General features: G+C 47.3%; 1 protein-coding gene across 1 annotated transcript; it reads right to left on the bottom strand.

Moving 5' to 3' along the window:
- Positions 1-63: 63 nt before the first annotated feature.
- On the bottom strand, positions 64-12,303 carry LOC119940682. The gene is made up of 11 exons (XM_038760896.1): positions 12,287-12,303; positions 11,741-11,862; positions 10,144-10,246; positions 6,712-6,791; positions 3,562-3,636; positions 2,685-2,787; positions 1,920-2,187; positions 1,577-1,667; positions 1,021-1,150; positions 803-886; positions 64-249 (listed from the first exon to the last, which is right to left on the bottom strand). Exons 1-11 carry the CDS (start codon positions 12,301-12,303, stop codon positions 93-95), a joined length of 1,230 nt encoding a protein of 409 aa, XP_038616824.1. The 3' UTR covers positions 64-92.
- Between the last annotated feature and the right edge of the window lie 6,555 nt (positions 12,304-18,858).

Genomic DNA, 18,858 nt, shown 5'->3' with positions numbered 1-18,858 from the left:
AATACATTTTTATGAATTATTCCTGGAAGTGTCTGTGTCCTGGGTGGGGGAGGTGGAGGGGAGGGAGGAGGGAGAAGGGGCACTGGAGAAGGTTAGGGACAGCTGGAGGCCCCAGGGGGCACCCTGGGAGAGGGGCTGGAGTTGTCTTGGTTGAGGTGCCGAGGAATAATGAAGCAGGCGTGTCCAGGGGTGGCTGCCGGGAGGCAGGCAGGCGATGAATTCCAGAGCAGGACAGCAGGGGTCTGTGGTCTAGGATGGAAAAAAAGGGGAGGTAAAGAGGGGAATGGAAACACAGGGAAGGGGGGAGACCCAGGGGAAACCAATAATACTCCTTTGCCCTCCCTCCCGGCACTGCCACTGTCCCCCCTGCAATGGTGCTCCCATTGAGAATCAGGGGGCACCTAGTGGCAGTGCGGCTTAGGTGGTCAGACCTCCAGCCCCACCTCCTCACACCCAGTGTCCTTGCTCCGCCTCACCGGGCTGCCCCCACATCCCTCCTGCAATATGGGGTTGCAGTGACAGCTGCCAGGCTGGCGACACAGACACAATCACACCCCTCGTCCTTCACTAGCCTGGGACGCTCTTGTTCCTACTGTAACTTCGCCTCATTCTTTCTGGATACAGAAAGGCTGATGATACTCTTCTGTGGGAGGGAACAAATACCCTCCCCACCAATTCTGAAATGGATAAGCCTCAGCAGGTGTGGCCACACCTAGTTGACTCTCCCCAGTCCCTAGATCCATCCCAGGGATACGGCACGAGCGCGCCACTCAGGACCATCTTCTCTCCCACTCCCTTGTACCTCTGTTCAGGCACCACCAGTGGCCTGCTCCGCTGTCCCCGGGGAGACTGCTTACTGCTGCTCGGCATCGGGGCCTGGTGTTCGCTGTTCCAGGTGGGGAAGACCAAGCCCAGGGTGACATATTCCTTCTGTGCTGTGGCCTAAATCTCTAGATGCTCAAACTCTTAACCCCGTTTTACAGAAAAGATAACTGAGGCACAGAGAAGTGTTCGACTTACCCAAAGTCACTCAGCAGGCAAGTATAGATACAGTGCTGTTTCAGGAACTTGAGAACGCTTGCTGCAGGATGACCCAGGTTGTTATCTGATGTTGTGACGAGTTGGGGAACAGAAGAGCCAACTTCGCTCTCTAGTAACAGAAAGGACCAGAACTTCTTGGGTTAGAGCTTCTAAGTATTGGCCTTTGGCTAGGCTTTTGGCAGAACTCCGGCCCATGAGGGGCAGTTTTGGGAGAATTCAGTCCCTCCTGATCTATCTTTTTGATTTCTTCCTCCCTAAGAACATGATTAGCATCCCAACAATGCATTTTCTTCTCCCCCATCCTAACCTTTCTGCTCAGGTTATTAATATGACCGAAAGACTGAGAAGCAACATTGCCTAGCTGATAGAGCATGGACCTGGAAGTCAGGAAGACCTGAGTTCTAATCCTGCCTCTGCCACTTATCTCCTGTTTGACCTTGGACAAGTCATTTAACCTCTCTGGGACTCAGTTGCCTCATCTGTAAAATGGGGATTAAGACTGGGAGCCCCTTGTGGGACAGGGACTGTGTCCAACCTGATAATCTGTCAGTATTCCTCAGCAGTTCACACTCCTGCTCCAACTGCAACAGTTTCAGGCAAAGTTGTGATAGTTCATGTGCGGGAGTCTGCAAAATAATCCCAGCATGAAAAAGGTCCTTAGATGTCAAGTTTAGCTCCAGTAAAGTAGGAAATGCCGTTCCACAAACCCCAAAAGAAAAGTCCCAGATCAATTCCTCTCTCTCTCAAATCCATGTGCAGCCATTTCAGACCAACCCAACCATCTCAACTTACCCACACCACTCTCAAAAACCCCATCCACAAACAGGGGAAGGTCCACAGGCTAGACACTCAAGTTAATACATTTTTATGAATTATACCTGGAAATGTGTGTGTGTGTCCCTTGTGGGGGGGAGGTGGAAGGGAGGGAGGAGGGAAAAGGGGCAGTGGAGAAGGTTAAAGACAGCTGGAGGCTCCAGGGGACACGCTGGGGGAGGGGCTGGAGTTGTCTTGGCTGAGGTGCCAAGGGATGATGAAGCAGGCGTGTCCTGGGGTGGCTGTCGGCGGGCAGGTGATGAATTCCAGAGCAGGACGCTAGGGCGCAGGCAGGCGATGAATTCCAAAGCAGGACAGCACGGGGGCTGTGGTCTAGGATGGAAAAAAAAGGGAGGCAAATAGGGGAAGGGAAAATAGAGAGGTGGGGAGAAACCAGTAGTACTCTTTTGCCCCCACCCCCCGGCTCTGCCACTGTCCCCCCTGCATTGGTGCTCACATTGAGAATCAGGGGGCACCTAGTGGCAGTGTGGCTTAGTTGTTCAGACCTCCAGCCCCACCTCCTCGCACCCAGTTTCCCTGCTCTGCCTCACCAGGCTGCCCCCGCATCCCCCCTGCAATATGGGGCTGCAGGGACAGCTGCCAGGTCGACGATGCAGACACAGTAAGACGGCTCCTTCATTGTACTTCATTGGTATTGTACTCTCTCCAGCACTTAGTACACTGCACTAAACAACACAGGTGCTCAGTAAATACAATGGAATGGAAGACAAATGAAACTTCAGTATCCCCCAATTATCCCTCCCCTAGAGGAACTGAATCCAGCTAACCCTCATGTCACCTTCTCTACTACCTCTCCCCTCTTCTCTTACCTTGGGTGCAGCTGGCATCTCTCCGCCTGGCCCTCCTCACCCACCCCCGGCTGACATCTCCACTTTCCCTGAAGCTTGCAGGCGATGTGGGGACTTGAAGTTTCTTAAAAAAACCAAACTGGGTATGAGAGCAAAGCCACACTTTTTGAGAGACAGCACGAAGGGCCTAGAGAAGAAGGATGGCATGGAAGCGAGATGAGATACAGAGGAAAGAAGGGGACAACTGAAGGCCAGGGAACACCCTGAATGAGGGGCTGGAGTTGTCTTGGCTGAGGTGCCGAGGAATGATGAGGCAGGAGTGTCCTGGCGTGGCTGTCGGCAGGCAGGCAGGCGATGAATTCCAGAGCAGGACAGTAGGGAGGCTGTGGTCTAGGATGCAAAAAAAGGGAGGCAAATAGGGGAAGGGAAAATAGGGAGGTGGGGAGACCCAGGAGAAACAGGTAATACTCCTTTGCCCTCCCTCTCGGCACTGCCACTGTCCCCCCTGCAATGGTGCTCCCATTGAGAATCAGGGGGCACCTAGTGGCAGTGCGGCTTAGGTGTTCAGACCTCCAGCCCCACCTCCTCACACCCAGTTTCCCTGCTCCACCTCACCAGGCTAGCCCCTGAATGCCCCCTGCAATATGGGGCTGCAGGGACAGCTGCCAGGTCGGCGATGCAGACACAGTAAGACGGCTCCTTCATTGTACTTCATTGGTATTGTACTCTCTCCAGCAGTTGGTACATTGCACTAAACAACACAGGTGCTCAATAAATACTATGGAATGGAAGACAAATGAAACCTCAGCATCCCCCAATTATCCCTCCCCTACAGGAATTGAATCCAGCTAATAACCCTCACGTCACCTTCTCTACTACCTCTCCCCTCTTCCCTTACCTTGGGTGCAGCTGGCATCTCTCTGCATGGCCCTCCTCACCCACCCCCGGCTGACATCTCCACTTTCCTTGAAGCCTGCAGGCGATGTGGGGAGTTGAAGTTCTTAAAAAAACCAAACTGGGTTTAAGAGCAAAGCCACACTATTTGGGAGACAGCAGGAAGGGCCTAGAGAAGAAGGATGGCATGGAAGAGAGATGAAATACAGAGGAAAGAAGGGGACAACTGAAGACCCAGGGAACATCCTGGATGAGGGGCTGGAGTTGTCTTGGCTGAGGTGCCGAGGAATGATGAAGCAGGCATGTCCTGGGGTGGCTGTCGGCAGGCAGGCAGGCAATGAATTCCAGAGCAGGACGGTAGGGAGGCTGTTGTCCAGGGTGCCAAAAAAGGGGGGCAAATAGGGGAAGAGAAAATAGGGAGGTGGGGAGACCCAGGAGAAACCGATAATACTCCTTCTCCATCCCTCTCAGCACTGCCACTGTACCCCCTGCAATGGTGCTCCCATTGAGAATCAGTGGGCACCTAGTGGCAGTGCGGCTTAGGTGGTCAGACCTCCAGCCCCATCTCCCCACACCCAGTTTCCCTGCTCCACCTCACCAGGCTGCCCCTGCATCCCCCCTGCAATATGGGGCTGCAGGGACAGCTGTCAGGGTGGCGACGCAGACACAATCACATGCCTCGTCCTTCACTAGCCAGGGATGCTGTCGTGTTCCTCCTGTAACTTCATCTTATTCTTCCTGGGTACAGGAAAGCTGGTGATACTCTCCTCCTGGAGGGAACAAATATCCTCCCCACAAAATCTCAAATGGATAAGCCTCAGCAGGTGTGACCGGACCTAGTTGACTCTCCCCCGTCCCCAGATCCATCCCAGGGATATGGCAAGAGTGCGCCACTTGGGACCATCTCTCCCACGCCCTCGTACCTCTGTTCAGGCGCCGCCAGTGGCCTGCTCTGCCGTCCCCTGGGGAGACCGCTTACCTCTGCTCCACATCGGGGCCTGGTGCTCACTGTTCAAGACCGAGCCCAGGGTGACAGATTCCTCCCATGTTGTGGCCTAAATCTCTAGACACTCAGGGCTGCTGGAACGCAATACTACATGTGCATTGTTAAAAAAACAGAAGTCACGGTTTACTCAACAAAGAACAAGTGTTTTCACACAAAGAGAAAGCAGAGCTCTGACTGTGATGACATTAGGCTGCCGGCTTTTCCAGCGGAATAAATAGATAGGACTGTTGGATCATATTCACCTTGCTCACTCAAACCAATCAAGCTAATGATGGCCCACAAAGCAGAGATAAAGCTTCCCTTTCGTCTTCCAAAGCTGGAATCTAGAGAGAATGATTTCTACCCAAAAATTTCCCCATATCTATATTCAACGGAAAGGAGAATTATATGTGATGATTATATGTCAGTGATGCCTTTTTTATATGTTAACTTTTAACGATTAATTTTAATTTTAAACTATTATTTCACTGAGTTGTGGATTTCCTAGGGTTTTTTTTTTACATTTTATTTATTTATTTTAACTACTTTATTGGCTTTTTGAAACTATGGATTTAAGGAATGCTGGTGAATGAGCTTGCTTGTAACTGAATCTGGTGAATGTATTTTTCCATTGAACATTGATTGCGGGAAGAAAAAAATTAGTTTGTTATGGTTAACAATGATTAGGAAAGAAGGGAAAAGATCTACCTCTGGGTTGTGCATGAGCCATTTAAAAAGTGAGCTGACATCACAGCAATGCTATAGAATTTTGCAGTCCCCTAAGCTTCTATACATTTTCTCTTCTCTCTCCCTCCCAGCCATAAAGATAGGTAGGCAGGGGAGAACCTGCTTTCTCCCTCCAGCACCTGGGCCTTGCAGACCCAAACAAAGCCCTCTTTTCCCTCTCCCACTGTTTGGGCCATAAAGACCGGAGGGGGTGATTGGGACCCGCGGGCAGTTGCCTGATGTCCATGCGTCCTCTCTTCTTCTGCTGCTGAGAACATTCATTCCAGAGAGCCTTTCTACACCACGGTTGGTGCTGCAGAGGGATAGGACAGGTTGTCAAATTCTCTAGTGTATGTATACACAAGGAACTAGCTTATAGATTCATGAGTTATAACCAGCACACATTTTTTCTAACTGACTGTCCTGCACAAAAACTTAGTTAACATTTATTGTCCAGACTAGAGGAGCTGGATCCTGGTCATAGGCCCAGGCCTTCCTTACAAGTGTACAGCTCGACAGAAGGGAGAAAAATAATAGAATTGACAAAAAATTACATGACTTTTTCTAAATTATTTCTGTTTCAGAACGTGTAAAACCAAATGTCTTCTACTGAAAACAATGGCCCTGTGTGTGCCCAACATTCACTTTGGAGAGTCACACCTACCCCTCTTTCTCCTGGTTTTGTTGAGAATTCAGAGCAGAACCTTTATCGGTTCCTGCATTTGCAGAACAGGCAGGAGAGTCTTTAGAAGAGACAAGCTGTGCCAGAGGGGTCCCCATGTCTGCAGAACCACCCATTCCATGGGAGTCTGAGGGAGAATTCAATTGCACCAACACACACAAACTGAACTATACATTCTATCTTCATGAAAAATAAATGCCACTAGGCTCCTCAGCAAGGTGAGAGGCAAGAGCCTAGATGTGGGCTTGCTTCGACTTTCAGATCCCCTAACCATTACATGGAGGCAATCCAAGCTAGAGATACATAAAAAACACAATGAAGTCAGATGGAAAAAGCCCATGTTTATCTCTGTTTTTATGGAGGATCAGAGGTTAAAGGTATTGCCCAGGATTTATTGGGCAAACTTCAGTTTTTGTGTAGGTCTGGATTATATTAAACTAAAGCTTAGAGCACATCATATTTTTGTGAGTTATAATAGAACCTTTCTAATAATGCTAGTAGTTCAAACATTATCATGCCCTCCCGATACAGCTGGGATGTGCAATGCTTCAATGAATCAATCACTGATATTTATTGAGGACTTTCTCTGCCCAGAACACTCTACTATGCATTTGGAAAAACACAAAAGAGTTGAGAGACATGCTCCCTGACTAAAAACAGCTAACTATTCTAGAGAAGAAAACAAGACACTGAAATAAATAACTGTACCAAAATTCCCAACATTCTCCACAACCCGACCTATGGCTACCCTCCTCTCATACCTGTTTCACTGTCCCAGAGGCCCAGGGCCTTGATGCCGTTTGTCCCCCGCAGGTAGTGTGAGAGGATAAAGGCGAAAACTCTTTCAGAGGTTTTTAGGGGAATTAGCACGGAGACTTTTGCGTGGTTTGTATCTCATATTGGCTCAAGCAGCCAGGACTTGAAGACCCAGAAGAGAATTATGCAGGTGAGACATTGCACGAAGCAAATCTCTCCTTTTCCCTCTCAAATATTATCTCTGATTGCTCATAGTGTCAGGTCTTGAAGACCCAGAAGAGAATTAAGTGGGAGACACTGCACGAAGCACATCTCTCCTTTCCCACCTCAAATATTCTTTATGTTCTCTCAAAGCATTAGGCCTTAAAGACCCAGGAGACAATTATGAAGAAGATATGGCATGAAGCGGATGTTTCCTTTACCTCTTCAATCATTTTCTCTGCTTTCTTGAGACATCGTGTCATAAAGACCCAGAAGAGAATGGAGGGGAGATATTGCATAAAGCAAGTCTCTCATTTTCCCCCTGAAATATTCTTTTTGCTTACTTGAGGCATTAGGTCATGAAGACCTGAAGAGATGAAGACCTGCATTAAGCACATCTCTCATCTTATATATTCTCTCTGTTCTCTCAAAGGTTTAGGCTATAAAGAACCAAAAGAGAATCAAGTAGATATTGCAACGAAGCAAGCCTCTCCTTTTCTGCCTAAAATATTATCTGCACACGTGAGGCAATAGGTCATGAAGACCTAGGTGACATTTAAAAGGGAGATTCTGCATGAAGCAAATCAATCCATTTTCACCTTAGACATTGTCTCTGCTCTCTCAAGGAGTTAAACCTTACAGGCCCAAAAGGGAATTAATCAGGAGATACTGCATAAAGCAGTTCTCTCCTCAACGTCCCACATTTCCACTGTTCTCTCATAGGGTTTGTCCTTAGAGACCGGTGAGGGAATTAAGGCGGTGATGGTGCATGAAGCAAAATTCTCCTTTTTAACCTCAAACATTCTCTCTGATCTCTCAAGGAGTTAGGCCATAAAGACCCAAGAGAGAATTGAGGAGAACATACTACATGAAGCAAGCTTCTCCTTTGCACGCTCAAACATTCGCCACTGCTCTCTCAGGGATTTTGGCCTTAAGGCTCCAGGAGATAATTGAGGAGGAGAGATATTGCATGAAGCAAACCTTCCCTTCCTCGCCTCATTCTCTCTGCTCTCTCAAGGAGTTAGGCCTTAAAGGCCCAAGAGAGAAATAATCAGGAGATATTGCATGAAGCAAATCTCTCCTTTATATCTCCAGACATAATCTCTACTCAGTCAAAGAGTTAGGCCTTAAAGACCCAAGAGAGAATTACAGGGGAGATATTGCATGAAGCAAATTTCTCCTCTTTATTTTCAAAGATTCACCCTGCTCTCTCAGGGAGTTAGGCCTTAAAGACCCAGGAGGCAATTATGGACCCAGGAGACAATTATGAAGAAGATATGGCTTAAATGTATTTCTCCTTTACCTCTTCAATCATTTTCTCTGCTCACTTGAGGCATAGGGTCATAAAGACCCAAGAGAGAATAAAGAGGAGATATTGCATGAAGCAAAACTCTCCTTTTCCACTTAAAATATTCTCTCTGCTCACTTGAGGCATTACGGTCGTGAAGACCAATGGGAGATACTGCATGAAGCAAATCTCTCCTTTTTTCAACCCAAACATTCTCTCTGCTCTCTGAAGGAAGGAGTTGGGCCTTAAAGGTCCAAGAGAGAATTAAGTAGATATTGCATGAAGCAAACACCTCCTTTTCTGCCCATAATATTCTCTCTGCTCACATGAGACATTAGGTCGTGAAGACCTAGTGAGATTTAAATGGCAGATATCGCATGAAGCACATCTCTCCTTTTTAACGTCCAACATTCTCTCTGCTTTCTTAAGGAGTTAGGCCTTAAAGACCAAAGGGAGAATTAATAAGGAGATATTGCATGGAGCAAATCTCTTCCATTTATCCTCAAACATTCTCTACTTTCGGTCAAGGGGTTAGGACTTAAAGACCCAGGAGAAAATTAACAAGGAGATACTGCATGAAGCAAGTCACTCCTTTTCAGTTTCTAACATATTCTGTGTGCTCTCTGTGGGAGTTTGGCTTTAAAGACCCAGGAGACTATTAAGAAGGAGATAATGCATGAAGCAAATCTCTACTTTTCTTCCTCAAATATTCTCTCAGCTTGTTCAGGGAATTAGGCCTTAAAGACCCATGAAGCAAACTTCTCATTCTCCCCCTCTCAGATTTTATCTTTGATCGCTTATGGAGTCAGGCCTTGAAGACCCAGGAGAGAATGATGAAGGAGAGATATTGCATAAAGCATATCTATCCTTTTTGGCCTCACATGTTCCCTTTGCTCTCTCAAGGAGTTTGGCCTTAAAGACCCACGAGAGAATGATGAAACAGACATTGCATGAAGCAAGTGTCTCCTATTCCCCTTATACATTCTGTGGGCTCTCTCAAGGGGTCTGGCCTTAAAGACCTAGGAGACAATTAACAAGGAGATACTGCATGAAGCAAACATCTCCATATTGTACACTTTTAGGAAATGTCTCCTTTTAAACCTCAGATATCAATTTTTTGTTTCTCCTTGTTGGTAGTCATAAAGATCAGGGGTGGAATTCTTACAAGCTTCTGGGAAATTATGGGGACCCTGAAAGAGTTTCTCTTTATCCATCTCTTGCAGGTTTCCTCAGCTTGATCCACATGTTCATTTTCTTCTTTACTCTCTTCATTTTTCCAGTTTGCTTTCCAATGAAGGTCTGAGCCATTTGAATTTGTTTCATTTTTGTTCCAGTCCTTTTCTGGGAAAAGAAAAAGCTTTCATCATTATCTCTAGACCATGGTGATCCAGACTTAGACTGGCATTCTTGGTCCATTTTATTCGATGAATATTCAGGTAGTGGATCACAATCCTGAAGGGGTGTGGAAGGCCTGCTTCATTTGGGCAGGTAGCATGTTACGGCGAAGTTCCAGGCATAAATACAGCCCACTTTGCCTTCAATCAGGAGTTATATTGTAGAATGTCATTTTGCAAAAAACTTCTAAAGCATGGTTTCACTAAACTTAACGTCCGTTGACCTTAGCTAGGTGCCAGGTATTTCAGTACCAAATTTTTTTTTAAAAAAATTCCCATTCCATGCCCTTAAGAGTTACGTTTCAGAATCGTTCCCAGAGCCATCATTTTAATTGTTCACTAGCTCTTCCAGGGCAGGAGACATAACTTTCATTTCCATTGTGCTCTCCCTACTGCTTAGTAGAGTGTGCTACACAAACATGGGTGCTCAATAAGTACTATTGAATTGAAGATAAAACTTGAGACTTCCCTCAATTTTCCTTCCCCATGGGAAGGAAGTGAATCCAACTATTCCTCATGTCACCTTCTCTACTAGCTCTTCCCTCTTCTCTTACCTTGGGTGCAGCTGGCATCTCTCCGCCTGGCCCTCCTCACCCTCCCCTGGCTGACATCTCCACCGTCCTTGAAGCCTGCAGGCGACGTGGGGAGTTCCAGTTTCTGAAAAGAACCAAACTGGGTTTGAGAGCAAAGCCACACCTTCATTTTCCTAGACCAGAGCAGGCGGGGAGCCTATTCCAAATCCTTTCCATATTACCGTTATTACAGGATTATCATTGGGTAGAATTTTCTTTCCCCTCTCTCATGTTTATCAAAAGCCTCACGACAGTTACCCAAACCAGTAGTCAGGGGAGAGAACTCCTGAAAATCACAGCAGCTTACAATGCAGAACTCTCTTTAGTATTTAAGGTCAAGTTATTTTGAAAATGTACCCTAAAGTTCCTTTTGACCTATTTTAAATTCCCTATTTACTTATTTTCTAGTAAACCTCATTCTGTATCTTATTAAATTGTTCTATTTATTATCTTCCGGCCGACAACACCCTCTTTCTAGCCATGACTAAAAACTTTACATTAGGAAAACACACTAACTCAAGTTTTTTCCACTGAAAATGGATTGGGCAAATATTCTGTGAGGGAAAGTACCAGTACATTTCTCTGGTGTGTTAGATAATAAGTTTGATAGAGAGATTCCTGAGGTAAGGTACACTTCATTGCTAGGAACAAGGACTTCAAAGGAAGATTTTGATAGAATAATATCAGAATGCCCTCCATCCCCAGGACCAATTTAGAGATACTTATTTTTTTTCTGCAGGCCGTCAGCTCCCTATCTGGTCTCAGTCAGTCCGGGCCTTCTCCAGTTTTTCTGTGAAGGTTTCCTTTTTGGGAGACAGCAGGGAGGGCCTAGAGGAGAAGGATGGCATGGAAGAGAGATGAGATACAGAGGAAAGAAGGGGACAACTGAAGCCCCAGGGAACACCCTGGATGAGGAACTGGAGTTGTCTTGACTGAGGTGCCGCGGAATGATGAAGCAGGCGTGTCCTGGAGTGGCTGTCGGCAGGCAGGCAGGCGATGAATTCCAGAGCAGGACGGTAGGGAGGCTGTGGTCTAGGATGCAGAAAAAGGGAAGCAAATAGGGGAAGAGAAAATAGGGAGGTGGGGAGACCCAGGAGAACCCAATAATACTCCTTTGCCCTCCCTCTGGGCACTGCCACTGTCCCCCCTGCAATGGTGCTCCCATTGAGAATCAGTGGGCACCTAGTGGCAGTGCAGCTTAGGTGTTCAGACCTCCAGCCCCACCACCTCGCACCCAGCTTCCCTGCTCCGCCTCACCAGGCTGCCCCTGCCTCCCCCCTGCAATATGGGGCTGCAGGGACAGCTGCCAGGTTGGCCATGCAGACATGGTAAGACAGCTTCTTCATTGTACTTCATTGGTATTGTACTCTCTCCAGCACTTAGTACATTGCGCTAAACAGCACAAGTGCTCAGTAAGTACTATGGAATGGAAGACAAATGAAACCTTAGTATTCCCCAGTTATCCGTACCCTAGAGGAACTGAATCTAGCAATCCCTCACATCACCTTCTCTACTACCTCTCCGTCTTCTCTTACCTTGGGTGCAGCTGGCATCTCTCCGCCTGGCCCTCCTCACCCACCCGTGGCTGACATCCCCACTTTCCTTGAAGCCTGCAGGCGATGTGAGGAGTGGAAGCTTCTTAAAAAAAACAAACTGGGCTTGAGAGCAAGGCCACACTTTTTGGGAGACAGCACGAAGGGCCTAGAGAAGAAGGATGGCGTCAAAGAGATATGAGATACAGAGGAAAGAAGGGGACAGCTGAAGGCCCAGGGAACACCCTGAATGAGGGGCTGGAGTTGTCTTGGCTGAGGTACCAAGGAATGATGAAGCAGGCGTGTCCTGGAGTGGCTGTCGGCAGGCAGTCGACAAATTCCAGAGCAGGACAGTAGGGAGGCTGTGGTCTAGGATGCAAAAAAAGCGAGGCAAATAGGGGAGGGAAAATAGGGAGGTAGGGAGACCAAGGAGAAACTGATAATACTCCTTTGCCCTCCCTCTCGGCACTGCCACTGTCCCCCCTGAAATGGTGCTCCCATTGAGAATCAGGGGGCACCTAGTGGCAGTGCGGCTTCGGTGTTCAGACCTCCAGCTCCACCTCCTCACACCCAGTTTCCCTGCTCCACCTCACCAGACTTGCCCCTGCATCCCCCCTGCAATATGGGGCTGCAGGGACAGCTGCCAGGTCGGCGATGCACACACAGTAAGACGGCTCCTTCATTGTACTTCATTGGTTTTGTACTCTCTCCAGCACATAGTACACTGCACTAAACAACACAGGTGCTCAGTAAATACTATGGAATGGAAGACAAATGAAACCTCAGTATCCCCCAATTATCCCTCCCTTAGAGGAACTGAATCCAGCTATCCCTCACGTCACCTTCTCTACTACCTCTCCCCTCTTCTCTTACCTTGGGTGCAGCTGGCATCTCCCCTCCTGGCCCTCCTCACCCACCCCCGGCTGACATCTCCACTTTCCTTGAAGCCTGCAGGCGATGTGGGGAGTTGAAGTTTCTTAAAAAAACCAAACTGGGTTTGAGAGGAAAGCCACACTTTTTGGGAGACAGCACACAGGGCCTAGAGAAGAAGGATGGCATCAAAGAGATATGAGATACAGAGAAAAGAAGGGGACAACTGAAGGCCAGGGAACACCCTGGATGAGGGGCTGGAGTTGTCTTGACTGAGGTGCCGAGGAATGATGAAGCAGGCGTGTCCTGGCGTGGCTGTCGGCAGGCAGGCAGGCGGTGAATTCCAGAGCAGGACAGTAGGGAGGCTGTGGTCTAGGATGCAAAAAAAGGGAAGCAAATAGGGGAAGGGAAAATAGGGAGGTGGGGAGACCCAGGAGAAACAGATAATACTCCTCTGCCCTCCCTCTCGTCACTGCCACTGTCCCCCCTGCAACGGTGCTCCCATTGAGAATCAGGGGGCACCTAGTGGCAGTGAAGCTTAGGTGTTCAGACCTCCAGCCCCACCCCCTCACACCCAGTTTCCCTGCTCCGCCTCACCAGGCTGCCCCCGCATCCCCCCTGCAATATGGGGCTGCAGGGACAGCTGCCAGGTTGGCGATGCAGACACAGTAAGACGGCTCCTTCATTGTACTTCATTGGTATTGTACTCTCTCCAGCACTTAGTACACTGCACTAAACAACACAGGTGCTCAATAAATACTATGGAATGGAAGACAAATGAAACCTCAGTATCCCCCAATTATCCCTCCCCTAGAGGAACTGAATCCAGCTAACCCTTACGTCACCCTCTCTACTACCTCTCCCCTTTTCTCTTACCTTGGGTGCAGCTGGCATCTCTCCGCCTGGCCCTCCTCACCCACCCCTGGCTGACATCCCCACTTTCCTTCAAGCCTGCAGGCGATGAGGGGAGTTGAAGTTTCTGAAAAGAACCAAACTGGGTTTGAAAGCAAAGCCACACTTTTTGGGAGACAGCAGGAAGGGCCTAGAGAAGGATGGCGTGGAAGAGAGATGAGACACAGAGGAAAGAAGGGGACAACTTAAAGCCCAGGGAACCCCCTGGATGAGGAGCTGGAGTTGTCTTGACTGAGGTGCTGAGGAATGATGAAGCAGGTGTGTCCTGGGGTGGCTGTCTTCAGGAAGGCGATGAATTCCAGAGCAGGACGGTACGGAGGCTGTCTAGGACGGAAATAAAGGGAAGCAAATGGGGGAAGGGAAAATAGGGAGGTGGGGAGACCCAGGAGAAACTGATAATACTCCTTTTTTCCTCCCTCGCGGCACCGCCACTGTTCCCCCTGCAATGGTGCTCCCATGGAGAATCAGGGGGCAGCTTGTGGCAGTGCGGCTTAGTTGTTCAGACCTCCAGCCCCACCTCCTTGCACCCAGTTTCCCTGTTCCGCCTCACCAGGCTGCCCCCGCATCCCCCCTGCAATACGGGGCTGCAGGGACAGCTGCCAGGTCGACGATGCCGACACAGTAAGACGGCTTCAGCATGAGACAGCACGAAGGGCCTAGAGAAGAAGGATGGCGTGGAAGAGAGATGAGGTACAGAGAAAAGAAGGGGACAACTGAAGGTAAAAAAGCAATACTTTTTTACTTCAAGCACTTAGTACAGTGCTCTGCACACAGTAAGTGCTCAATAAATACGACAATGAATGAATATTAAGTCGACCCTTTTCCACTGAAAATGGATTGGGCAAATATTCTGTGAGGAATATGTGGATTCACTTAGTTTTCCGATGTCTTGATTAGTAAGCTTGAGAGCAAGATATTGGAGGTAAAATATGCTAATTGCTAAGGACAAGGCTTTTTTAAATGTTCTTTTGGACAGAATAAGATTAGAATTCCCTTCCACACCAGGAACAATTTGAGATATTTATTTTTTTCTCCTCTCCACTGGTCTTGGTGTCCACAGGTATGCTGGATTTCCCTTCAGCTCTCCTTCCTCCTGTGGCCCTTGTTCTGTTAATAACAATAATGTTGGTATTTGTTAAGCGGTTACTATGTGCAAAGCACTGTTCTAAGCGCTGGGGTAGATACAAGGTAATCAGGTTGTCCCACGTGGGACTCACAGTCTTCATCCCCATTTTACAGATGAGGGAACTGAGGCCCAGAGAAGTTAAGTGACTTGCCAAAAGTCGCCCAGCTGACTAGTGGCAGAGCCGGGATTTGAACCCACGACCTCTGACTCCAAAGCCCGTGCTCTTTCCACTGAGCCACGCTGCTTCCCCACCTGTTCACCCTGATTCCCCTCAATGTCAGTAAGCTTATACGATAAATTAACTATATACTACACTCTACTTATACTATAAATCCTCTTTCCTACCTTCAAAAGTATGTGTCTTCTCTCTTCCCGAGATATTCCTCTTACATCCATTTTTTCCACTGTATTCTCTATTGGCCGGGGGAGATCATGGCTGTGGTGCAAAGGAATGAGTCTGAGATGGCTCTCAGCAGGCTGGTGAATTCCAGAGGAGGCTGGATCATATGGGTAGGTATGAGGATCAGGGTCTAGAAGTTGGGGTGCTGTTTGAATAAGGGCATTGTTGTGGAGGTGGTGGGGAGGGAGAAGGAAGGAGATGGATAAAGACAGAGGAAGAATTAGAGAGATGAGGAAACAAAAGGAGGGTTAGCAGAAAAAAGAACAAAGGGGAGAAACCTCAAACCCCCAATAACCCCCTCCTCCCTTCCTCCCTCCCTCCCTCCATTGCCACTGTTTCCCTTTGCAATGGTGCTCTCACTGAGGACTAGGAGGCACCTAGTGGCAGTGCTACCAGGGGTTAAAAATCTAAATTTCAACCTCCTCGCCCCCAATTTCCCTGTCTCCATCTCACCAATCTGTCCCTGCTTCCCCCCTTGCAATATGGAGCTGCAGGGACAGCAGCCAGGCCAGCGATGCAGACACTCTCACAGGACTCCTTCATTAGCCAGGAATGTTCTCTTGCACCACCTGTAACTTCAAGTCATTTCCCCAACAATTGGTTTTAAAAACCTACCCAGGCGGTTGGTGTAAAAATACAGTTATATGGTTCCCAAATTTAGTTCCCCTCTCCTTTTCATAGACAAATTAAATTAAACTGAACTGAATTAAACTCTGCCTCCTTCCTCCCCTTACACATGTGTTTCTTCCCTCCTCCCCTGAGTCTTTACCTCTTACACACAAATCTTCCTACAAAGAGGGTTTCTCTTACCATTTTGTCCGCCTGCTTGTGACGGTCTCAGTTGGGGTGCAAAGGAATGGTGTATCAGGAATATCCCAGGATGACTGGTGGCAAGTAAATTCCAGGGGAAGCTGGATAATCTGGCTAGCCCTGGGGACTGAGGTCCAGGAATGTTGAGGAGCTGCTGGACTAAGGTGGGGAAAAGTAAGAGGATAGAAAAGGAGGGAGAGAGAAAGAGAGGAGACCAAAAAAGTAAGGGGCAAGAAAGGAGGAACACCTCCCCTCCAACACACCCTCCCAGCACTGCCACTCCCCCCTTGCAATGATGCTCCCACTGAGGATCAAGGGGCACCCAATGGCAAACCTAATGGCAATGCTGCTGGGGTTTCATACCCTCCAGCCTACCTCCTCACAACCAGTTTCCCTGTTCCCTCTCACCATGCTGCCCCTGCTTCCCCCTACAATACGGGGCTGCAGGGACAGCTGCCAGGCCATTGATGCAGAAGCCATCTCACAGGTTCTTCAGTAGCCAACGATGCGCTCTTGCTCCACCTGTTACAGCCTCAGGCCAGGCCAGCAAGGACTCCTTCACTAGCTGGGATTCCACTTTTGCTCTGCCGGTAACTTCACCTCATTCTTCCAGGAAGGTTGATGATACTTTTCTGATGGAGGGAACAGACTTTTTTTTTTGCAAACTTGACATGAAAAAGCCCCATCAGGTGTGAATGCAATGACACTGTATCTTGCTACATTGCCCTAAGTCCATAACAAGAGTAACTATTCAAGACACTCTTCTTTCCCACCCCCTCATACCTCTGTTCAGTTCCTGCCAGCAATCTTCTCTGACATACCCAGGGGAGACCACTTACTGCTGATCCATGATGGAGCTTGGTGCTCCCTGCTCAAGCCCAGGGTGCCAACCTCTACCTGTGAATTAAATCTCTAGACATTCAAGACCAAATACTACTTCTGCAATGTCAAAAGAAGATGTTCTGAAATAGAAATATAGAGTTTTAATAGTTATATACATGGGCTAGAGAAAATCTTTCTTAGCCTAAAAAATGTCCACATATCTATGTTCAATGGAAATTAGTACTATGTGAGGGTCTATGTTAATGAATTAATTAGTAATTTTAAACTTATTCCATTGAGTTTTGGTTTCCTCAGTTTTACTGATTTACAAATCTGATAATTGTCCCTAGTTTCCCTCCCCTTAGAGAAGTTATATCCAGTTATCCCTTATGTCATCTTCCCCAATTACTCTTGACCCCTTCTTTCTTACCTTGGGTGCTTTCAGTATCTAGCCACCTGACCCTCCTCACCCTCCCCACGGGCTGTACTGTTGTTTCTGGAGTGCAGGTCTGGATCTGGATAACTCCTTGGAACTTCCTGTGTCCAAGGATATGGCAGGCATCCTGGAAATAAATCTATCAACTGTTCAATGTGCTTGGGCTTCCGTAGTCTGATGGGGCCTTGGATATCCCAGCACAGTGTCACTTGGAAGATACAGCAATAATAAGAAATTTTACTTGGTGTTTTAAGGAGTATTAAAATGAATTTCCCCAGGAAATGTTCAGTTTTACAAGTTTTTCAAAATGTCCTACTCATTCCTTTAGCATAAATTTTCTTTACTTTTTGATAATTATGTATCCCTGAGTGGAATTCAATGAGGAAAACACTCATGCATTTTCAGTGCAGTACAGTGCTCTGCACACAGTAAGCGCTCAATAAATATGATTGATTGATTTTCCTAATTTCTCAGACATGAATTTTGTGAGAAATGTTTCTGATAATAATAAACACTTAAAAGAGAATTTTCAAACTTGATTTGAAGAGTCCAGGCTTAGAATTCCTCCAACCCCACCCAGAAATAATTTGAGATGCTTTTCCCTTCCCCTCCCCTTTGCCACACAACCCCTCCTCCCCTGGCCCTCAGTCAATCAGCTTCTTATCTCCTCTCCAAAAGTGCTGGGTTCCACAAATCTCCTGAGGCCCCCTCTTCTCTCCCTTCTCCTGAGGACCCAGCTTTGTCCACACTGAATCCCTTCAGGATATTTCCACAGGGACCTGAGTAACACCAAGGGGCACTGGTAAACTTCCAATGATTTCCCATCTTTTGTTTCCCCTGACAAGAATTTCAATTCTTTCTCCATAAAAAAATTCCAAACAGTTATCAAAAAATAAAATCCTCCTGACATCCAATTTCATTGGGAAAATATACACAAATGGGAAAATGTGGGCTTGAGGAAGGGCTCTAGATTGGCACAAAAATATGCTTTACTTTTTCAATAAATACACAGCATTTTCAGGACAGATGATACTTAAACCAAATGATCTTTAACGTCTTTCAATCTGACCAAAGAAGGAAGTGTTTTCTAGGGCAACCTCCATGAATGAATTTTACAATGAGCTTCTGATTTTTGTTGTATTGTACTCTCTCCCAAATGCTTAGTACAGTCCACTGAGTACAGTCCACACAGTAAGCTTCTGCAAGGAAGGTGTCTACCAGCTCTGTTGTATTGTACATAGTGAGCACTCTATAAATACCATTGATGATGATGATAAATACCAGATGGTTCCCATGAAGTACACCCAGCACCTCAAGGTATAATTTATTTGCCATACTTGCTTTCTGTGAAGACCAATTTGGGAAGGGATTGTTTATTCTACTTCCAGTAGGGTTTATTGGGAAGGGCTTAGGTAGAGTGGAGTGGGAAGAAGGGGAATTTGAAAGATGATTGGAGGAGAAGCACAGGCAAAACGTTCATTCATTCGTTCTTACTGAGTGCTTACTGGGTGCAGAGCACTACACTGCTTGGGACAGTACAATAGAACAGTAGACACAGTCCTTGCCTACAATGAGTTTACAGTCTAGAGGGGGAGGCAGACATTAATATAAATAAATAAATTACAGATCTGTAGAGACGTGCGGTGGGGCTGGGAGTGGGAATGAATAAAGGGAGCAAGTCGGGGTGACACAGAAGGAGTAGAAGAAGAGGAAAAAGGGGCTTAGTCAGGGAAGGCCTCTTGAAGAAGATATGCCTTCAGTAAAGCTTCGAAGAGGGGAGAATAACTTG

Source organism: Tachyglossus aculeatus, chromosome 19 (assembly GCF_015852505.1).
Source record: "Tachyglossus aculeatus isolate mTacAcu1 chromosome 19, mTacAcu1.pri, whole genome shotgun sequence".
Taxonomy (NCBI): domain Eukaryota; kingdom Metazoa; phylum Chordata; class Mammalia; order Monotremata; family Tachyglossidae; genus Tachyglossus; species Tachyglossus aculeatus.
Note: the sequence above shows the minus strand (reverse complement) of the source record. Positions and strands in the feature narration are given on the sequence as shown.

Excerpts from the sequence above, each read along its gene's own strand:
- LOC119940682 (XM_038760896.1), bottom strand. Across the intron at positions 2,188-2,684 it reads AGATGCCAGCTGCACCCAAG|ACCACAGCCCCCGTGCTGTC; the intron begins GTAAGAGAAGAG and ends TTTCCATCCTAG. Across the intron at positions 887-1,020 it reads TGCCTGCTGAGTGACTTTGG|CGAACACCAGGCCCCGATGC; the intron begins GTAAGTCGAACA and ends CACCTGGAACAG.